Raw genomic sequence first — 8,845 nt, forward strand, 5'->3', positions numbered from 1 at the left:
CGTTTGCGGATGTTGGAACACTGAGCTACTAGTTGTTTGGCAGTTAGTGTTGACTGGGGATGTCGAGCTAACCATTCCTCCCACAGTCTTTGCATGTAGCCCCTCTGACTAGGATTACTTGAGTAGTAGCATTCCAACAGCCCATTTCCGTCTTGTTCCAGTAGCCCATTTTTCATCAGGGTGCTCTGGTTCCCCAGCACCTGACACAGACCTTGTTTGGCCGGGCGACGTCTGAGCCGGCATGTCGTGCTTATTTGTGTCTCTCATGGTATGAGGTAGGCTATATAACTCCAAGGGTCTTGCCTAAGGACCCACACTGACAGCTCAATGTCACCATTGTATATATATATATATAATTTTTTTATTTTTTATTAACCTTTATTTTTGGGCTAATTAGCCATTTATAAACAAACTCCTTGTTAGACAGTCCTTTTTTCAAATTTACTAAAATATCTTCACTAGAAACACATCAAAATACTTGGTTTGATTCTGTGTTTTTGCACTAAGTAACCACTGCTATTGGTATGATATGCAGCAGGGAGAACTCTGTTATGTTTATGTGGCATCACACCTTAGTGAAGGGCAAAGATAAATATTTTCATTACTCTTCTCTTAATATTAAATTAGCTAATGATAGATTTGGTTTCTTAGCTTCTTGTGTGTTTTTTAATTATAATTTTCCTCATGTGTTTAGCCCTTATGGATGAACACATGAAGGATGAACACTTGGCTATGCCTTGATTTGTTTGTGTATCTGGATTGCTTTGGTTGATGTCAGCGTCTGGGTTGGATTTCATCTTAAAAGGAGAAATAAATTTACTGTCATTGTGTTCAATACTTATTTAACCAGTTGTAATTCTGGTGGTTGTAACCTAAAATCAAATGTGATATAATGAAAATGCTTAGAAACTCTTATTTAAATATGATTTTCTTAATCTCACAAAGTACTGTCTCTTCAGCTTACAATGTTTAATTTTAACAATTTACTTCGAAACATTTTTAAACACTTTCATTATTGGACATGTGCATATATCTAGTACAAATAGAGGTAAAAACTACAACTTAAGACTAACATAATTTAAATAACTAAATAAATACGAGTATTGCAAAACAATACTTTTGTCTGGAGAACTTACTAACTCTGTAGGTGTTTTGAAAGGACCAGAACCCCAAAAGATGCATTTTTCCTTCTGTGCAGTCAATAGAAGCAGTTTGTCAAAAGAACCACCAGATATATTATTGGCTCACTAATGTCAGCAGGCAACTTATCACACATAGCACTGAAACCAACTGTCAGATCAATGTTGTGCAAGTCTTTCCCTTTGGCAGCTGTCCACTAAAGCAGCGGTTTATCAGTACACTTTAGTCACTGTTTCAGAGCAAACATACTTCATGTGGAAAAAGCTTTTGGAAGGATGGAAAACTGAGAACACCTCCTATGTTTGTTGAGTGGGTGTAAATGCAGGATGGAGGGTTGAACTCCCTCCAGGTGTCAGGCTCCACTGAGCATGCCTCTCTGCTTCGCTGGCTGGACAGCCGCGCCACCAACATTTCTATGTGCTGACCAGTCACTACTCCTGTCTGTCCATGAGTTTACAACTTGCAGGAGGTAGTGCTTGGGTGTCCCTGGGCACATCCCTTCACAGTTGTTTCAGATCGGCCGCTTCATCGCTTATGGAAGCTGGGACTGTGAATTATATGAGACAGTTTGCCAAAGGAGCCCACCATGTCCACAGTCTCTTGTATTTTGTCTGGACTGAGCAGATCAGGAACATCCGGCTCTGTGGGGACAGCATGCTGAAGGGTGTTTAACCTGGGAAGAAAGCGGGCCAGAGCTGGAACACCATGGTCTGAGCCACTGTGTCTTTGCTGGTTGTTTCCCAAACTGAGGAGGGCCCCGTGTCCATCAGAGGTGTAGATGTTGTAGCCGTCTGCCTGGATCTGTTCTCTGAAGGTGCAGTCAGCTCTGCTGTATGTTTGCTGGAAAAGATCAGAGACATTCTGATGTGAGCTTATCCAAACATATTGAGTTTACTTCCCAATGTATGTCGTGTTTTTTGACACAAAAGAACTGTTAGGTAGTGCATTTATTTGGAATTCTGGGATTTCACAAGATCTTTCTTGATTTGCACTAATTAAATTTCATTTTATTTTTTTCATTTTTATTTCTGTTTTTTATTCATTTTATCTTTTAGTCGTAATGGAGAAGAGTTACACAATAAGAGAGATTGGACACTTCCTGGATTTCTGTCACTGGCTCTGTTGTATTACATGAAAATATATTATGAAGAATCTGTTTACAGGCCTTATATATTTGTTGTTTTATGACAGTAGCTCCCTTTATAGAAATGAAACAACAGCAGCAGAAACAAAATCCCTCATATGGTCCTCTAGGTTCTTCGATGGTTGTTGACTTTGGCAAAAGACAGCAAGCCAGAGGCCAAGGTTGTTGTTGCTGCTGCAGGTTCTTTCATTAAGCTTTTTACTTTGCAAACACATCCTACCCCGCACCGTACTGGACAAAGGTTGATGAACCTGTGGACTGTTTGAATGGCTGAGTAGCATGTTGTGTTTTACAAATATGAAAGCTGATTGACAACATGAGAGAGGACAGCTTGGGTCAGCAGATATCTCTCTGGAACTATATTTGTCAATGTTCCGACACTGTACTTGTATAGTTACACTTTCATACAAATTAGTAAAGTATCAGTAAAAACTGGTTCTAAGGCAGTTTTTACTGCCAATTAATTTCACACCACATGCATTATTATTTCCTACTTCATCCATTTCTTAAATGTATGCAAACAAAATAAATATTTTTGGTTTCTAATTTGGTGGGGATGTTTTTCAACTGACTGGAAATAAAAGGTGTTCAAATGTTATATCCTATAAATATGCATATTCATAACATTATCTGAGAATCTTATACATTACTTTCATTTATTAAGTTCTTAAGTTGAGGATGACGGACCTCAACTCTAGATGCCTTCTAGGCATCACATAACCCCGTTTCCTTGCAGGAGATGCGAGTATCTAAAAAAAATTATTGAAATCATTGACAATCAAAATAGAATGAATTCATGCTTGGATGGCACTAAAAGTCTTTTGTTAAACAGCACTAAAACTGCAAAAAATATCTGAATGATAAAATATCTAAAAGTTTTAGTTGTTTAATTTAAGCTAAAATAGCGTAGAAGTTACTTTTAAAAAAATAAGTTGCAGTATTTTTGGCCTTTAAAGCATTGTCATAATATATTTAATTTATGTATTATAAATAAAATATTTGTAATATTTTATTTATAAATATTATAAATAAAATATTTATAATGTTTATGTGCAGGAGACTCGTTTGAGTCATATTGTGTACCTTGGTGTGATATTAAGTTCAGCTTTCTGTCATTAATTTTTGCAAGGTGGCAAACGTAATGTGACGTAAGAGCTGTTCCTCTCCTGTGTAGTTTGCACACGAAAGCTGAAATCTCGAAGGAAATCAGGGATTTCCACTGAATTCAGAACTACCTGAACTACCTTACTGACAATATTCAACATTGTTAATGTGTAAAAGATATTCATAATTTTAGTAATTAAAACATTTTGTTTCTCATATTGTTTGCAGACATAATCAAACAACCTCTACTTGTGTTCCTTCATTGTATGGTGGGATGGTGTTCCACCCTCCCCCACTCTGTACACCGTTGATTGGTGGGCGGGGCAGATGCCTTTATAGTTGGGCAGGCCGCGCGTGCATCTTTGTTTCTCCCACTGTGGCTACAATCGGCGGCTACATGTCGGCATGTGTGTTTGGTCGACTCGTCTGCGATCTTAAGTGCCCCTTTTGCTATCCGTGGCTGGGATCATGGTTGGTTTTTGGGTGCTACACCTCGGCTGCAGCTGGGGGTTGCTGTGGCTTGCGGCTTCCGTCTGGTCCTCACCTGCTGACCCGCTTCCTCCCGGGTTAGGCTGTGTTTCCACCCCTGGGTAAGCTACCTGTCATTTAGAAGCTTTTTATTTCTTTTATCTGGATCCAGCGTTAATGGGTTTTCTGTTTCAGTCGACTGATTGTGTTTGGAGCAGCAGCGCTTTGGACGCACTGCTGTCTTGTCTTGCCGTTGTTTGTTTGGGCCGCTCTCAACTAAACCTGTTGCGGATTGGGCAGACTGTGTGGGCGGGGCGTTACTCCTCTGGCCCCATCGAAGGGCATTTGGAACTGAATGACGACGACGACGATGATTTGTTCGTTGTCGTCATTCAAAATACTTCAGTGGTTTGAAGTATTTTCTTTTACCGTTTTGTTATTGAAGTACTAATTGCGTTTGCATTGCATGTTTTCTTTTTGTTTTTACTACTTTCTTTTGCATTGCATGTTTTCGTTTGGAATAATTGAACTTGTCCGTCCTTTTTCCTTATGTGTTCCTTTTGTTCCAGGGATCGAGTAGTAGGCCTGAAGCCTCGTTTTAAAAAAATGTTTTAAAGAAATTGTTTAATAAAATATTGTGCACTGCTAAGTCTGTTCTGGTGCATCTTGTCACTTTTAAAAAGATCTCCACCTGCTGGTCACAATTGTTTGAGTACATCAGAGAGGTTGGAGTTGCCTGGTACTGATGATTGTAGTTGGCCTGGCCATTTTCACAGGACAAAATCAGCAATGGGCAAATTCAATATTTTCTGAGTAGCAACTGGCTCTGCAGTACCAACCGAGGAGCAAACTGTGCTTTTAAAGATTTGTTGTAAAAGGAATACACCTGAGTCTCTCACTCATGCAGGTGAGTCACCGCCTCTCAGCTGTTGAACTTTAATTGAATTTGTAGACTGTAAAAAAAAAATAGAAATAACAAAACGAATTCAAGCAAACTTTATGAGAACTGGTGATGCTGCTGTAAACATTCCTTTTGTTCAGAGGGATTTAGGCAGTCAGGATTTCATGAGACAAACATTGTAACCTTTGCACCTAAAATGCAACATCAACTGCACAGTAGACAGGAATCGGTAAAGTGCCTGAGGGTGACCATGGGCCAACTACTACTTCATATATCTAGTAAAAATTTAAACTGGCCATATTGGTTAAAATTGTGCTGCTTATGGTTGGATTGTACTTTGCAAAGTACAATTGGGAAATTTAGAAAGCTTAAATATATTGGACAATTTGCTGCTGTACCTGACTTGATCAGGTGTGTTTTGAATGTCATAATGTGGTGAAAAACGAGTACTACAAGTAAGCAATAGAAAGTTTTATTAGATTTAAACACAAATTTCATTTGTGCAGGAGAAGTAAAAGTAGAATCAAGAAAATATGCAGAACTGAAAAATTGCTCAAATTAAACTTGTTAGTTTGTGCTGAGTTGAACTCAGCACAATGCTGCTAAAAGGTAAATGAGACCCATTTTCCAAGATGAAACCAATTTTAGTTTCTTGTGACTTTAAATGTCATGTGTAAGAAAAAAAAATTGATTAAAACATTTTTGAAGTCCTTTTCTTTGTGGAACATTCTTTTTCTTAAGGATTACAAAAATTGCAATGTGCAAAATTTTAATTTTTATCAAGTTTTTCTGACTTAATTTTCTTTTTTCAGTCAGAAAAAAAAACATTTTTACAGCAAACAACCAAAACACAACAAAAATGTCTAGGTCTTTTATTTTTCATTATATTTTTCTTATTCAACACACAGGAAAAAAACTTTTACTGTAGCAAAAACATTTTTTTTCTTTTCCTGTGCGCTGGATGAGAGGGGGAAAAAAACTCTGAAAGATCATGCAACCAAAAAATTTTTTCACTTGCCCTTCAGGACTTAAGCAAGAAATAGACTTCGACAAACCACATTTGAAGGTACTCGAACAGGAAAGAGGGTAATGAGAGAGATGGGGAAGACATGTGGCAAATGTCGCAAGGCTAGGAATCAAACCTGGGACTACCGTGACAAGGGCAAAAGCACAATGTGGATAGTGCTTTTGCCCCTGCACCACCACAGCACCCCCTTGCACAGAATTTTACATTGGAGAAAAAACTACAATTTGACTAGACTTAGAAAATGGATCTTCAAAAACATTTTCCTTCTTTCCTTTCTGGGTTTCCATGGCAAGTGTTGCCTTGGACACCTATGGCCCATTTTCAACCAAGATGGTCTCAATGTGAGCCGGGGCTACGGTTGTTACCATATATAGCAGATGTTACAAATCACTTCATCAGAGGGGTCTTTAAGTGTTGTGATGCTCATTGGTGGCAGAATTTGTAAAGAAAGCCGTTAAGTCAGTCACAACTCCACTGAGTCAATGCAGTTACTCAAGGTCAAATGAAAAGTGTAGATGGGGCAACAGTTTCAGGACACTTTGCTACTAGTGTCTTAGGAGAGACGAAGTTCAAGTAATTGCAATTGCAAAAAGGGTCTTTAAACTCTGCTGACATCTCTCCTTTACTGTTTCTGTCATCTATTTGGTTTGTTTGGTTCATTTTGTTAATACTGTATTTAAAATTTAGTTGATGGTGATTTAATTAATTCCTAACAGGATGGACAGACGGACCACTCATAACTTTTACTGAATAGCTTACAGTTGAGTACAATCTACCGTCACTCTCCATGCAGAGGAAGCGTGTGGTTGCCACTCCTCTGATCACAACACGTCCAGGGCCAACAGGTTGGATCTCCAGCAGGCCTGCAGTTCAAATGTTTACATGTGAAAACCTCAGAATCTGTAATCGGCTGCTGCTGCAAGCTGTGCGAATGTTTAGACTTACTGTAAAGAGTTTGATCTGTGGAACCGTGGATTTGTCCATCCTCACTGATCAGTAGGTGCAGTCCTGGTTTGGCTGCATACAGATGCCGGAGCCGGACTACTTGGCCCCAGCCATGGGTGACATGTGGCCCCTGGTCCATCACTGGCATGCAAAATACTCCCAGAGTAAAAAGTTCACCTAGAATGAACACAAACAGCAGCATGGTTTGTCAAATTCCCGCTGAGTCCTGGGCCTCTGCTTTCCTCAGCTGGTAGTGGAGTAGTTTATCAGTTTCATCCTAACGCAACCCTTTTAAATGGAGTCCTTATCAGCTCCTGATAACCCTCTTTCCCAAAGGCAGTTCTCAGAAGCAGTCCACAACACACCCCTGCACGTCATCCAACTGAATGTGAGCTCTGGCTTGGCCCCCGACCAGCCCCAAAGCCAACCTGTCTCACCTCAGAACTCATTCACAAACTTTTAGAAAAAGGTAAACACATTATAAAATACAGTTAACTACATGTTCAACACACTTCATCTTTTACACGTAAAGTTTTAAAAGTACAGTTTTGCAACTGACATAAGTTTTCAATTTTATCCACACTTTTATTTTATTGTTAAAAAAAATATTTTAGTTAGAATATTTCAGATCAAGTTCATAGAATAAATAAGCAAAGATGCAACTTTTGAGTTTTTAATATGCAGTCCAGACACACAACACTTTTTCTGTCATAACGCTGTGACAAGTGAAAAGAAGAACTTATGATAGTTGGAGTTGGTTGATTTTTTTTTTTTTAGAAACTGCTGTAACTAAAACTGCTTCCATTAAACTTATCCAAATGCCAGATAAAAATCATACTGATAAAAATTTTAAACAGTATATTTTCTTTTGTTCCTTCTTTCTTTACATTTTTTGCTTTTACTGCCCAGTAAACTATTTTAATAAACTATCAGTGATTCTTGACTAATTTCTGTCAGGTCAGTCATGTCAGAACAGTCATTACAGACAGCTCTTTCCTAATGAAGAGGAGCGACACAATGCCTGCTCCTCCAGGGCCTCTGGGGGGCTCCAGAGGGCAGCGAACGCTCTGAGGCACACATGTTATAGAGCGCTTTGCAGTTCACAACATAAATGAGAACAATTATAAAACAACAGAGGATATTGGCCCCAGCCATAAACTTTGGGGAGCCAAAGTTAATGAAAAACAGGCTGCAGAATGAATATGAGCAGTCTGGGTTCTACAGCTTGGAAACGGCCCCCAACAAAGTGTTCTGATCAGATAACCTCTGACAGCAGGAGGTCTACAGTCGAATCAAGTCAGTAAATCAGAAAGCAGACTGTCCATGTAAAGGCTTAAAGCTTAAGACAAAAATTTTAAAATGACATTTAACATTTTGGTCAAGCCTTTGGTCAAGGACAGCTTTTGAGCCTCAAGGGGCTTCAGTGATAATGCAGACATAGTGAATAGACTAGATGTATCAATAAGTTATTTTATTTAAAAAACTCCATCATACAGATTATTCCTGTCCGACATTCCAAGTGTTTATGATTCAGAATTATAATGATTGTCTGCTTACAACCAACTTAATCATACAAGCTTTAATTTTTCTGCAAAATCTTTAAACTTTGCAAAACATTCTTTTTCAGTTGTTAGCAGATTCTTTCCTCCAAGAGAACCAGACTTTCTGTGAAAGTGTTTCAGTCAAAGAATAGTCAAGACCAATCAAATGTAAGCAATGCTGAGGTCCATAGAAAAGACAAGATCACTGAAAACATGAGGAAGAAAGTTCTGGTCAGATGAGATCACATGTGATTTTTATTTAGATGAGGGCACCTATAATGGCCCAGTCAAAGTCCAGATTTGAATCCAGTTTAGAATTTGTTGTAAGGCTTGAACATTTGGTATGAACTAACTGAGCCTGAGATATTTTGCAGATAGGATGGGCAAAAAGACATTAGACCTTAAATGACTCAGAGGGGCTTGAATCCACTTGTTACTGAAGCCATTGTGCTATTCCCCTCCTAATTTACAGTTATGCAGCACTTTGTGTTTGAGTTTCAGATGAAATCCCAATAAAAACATTGAATGTTTTACCATGAGTAGTGAGTGAGTTCAAATAGTAAAAATAAGTTTTG

At 38.6% G+C, this 8,845-nt stretch overlaps 1 protein-coding gene across 1 annotated transcript; it reads right to left on the reverse strand.

Moving 5' to 3' along the window:
* Positions 1-333: 333 nt before the first annotated feature.
* On the reverse strand, positions 334-7,261 carry fgf19 (fibroblast growth factor 19). The gene is made up of 3 exons (XM_008404979.3): positions 6,730-7,261; positions 6,544-6,647; positions 334-1,980 (listed from the first exon to the last, which is right to left on the reverse strand). Exons 1-3 carry the CDS (start codon positions 6,929-6,931, stop codon positions 1,666-1,668), a joined length of 621 nt encoding a protein of 206 aa, XP_008403201.1. The 5' UTR covers positions 6,932-7,261; the 3' UTR covers positions 334-1,665.
* Between the last annotated feature and the right edge of the window lie 1,584 nt (positions 7,262-8,845).

The sequence above is a fragment of the Poecilia reticulata genome, chromosome 3 (genome assembly GCF_904066995.2).
Source record: "Poecilia reticulata chromosome 3, P_reticulata-male-v2, whole genome shotgun sequence".
NCBI classification, from domain to species: Eukaryota; Metazoa; Chordata; class Actinopteri; order Cyprinodontiformes; family Poeciliidae; genus Poecilia; species Poecilia reticulata.

Bases quoted from the DNA above. Each gene is read 5' to 3' on its own strand.
- fgf19 (XM_008404979.3), bottom strand. From the start codon at position 6,931: ATGCTGCTGTTTGTGTTCATTCTAGGTGAACTTTTTACTCTGGGAGTA. The intron at 6,648-6,729 runs GTAAGTCTAAAC...TTTGAACTGCAG, and splicing joins CACAGATCAAACTCTTTACA to GCCTGCTGGAGATCCAACCT. The intron at 1,981-6,543 runs GTAAGCTATTCA...GATCTTTTCCAG, and splicing joins ACGGTAGATTGTACTCAACT to CAAACATACAGCAGAGCTGA.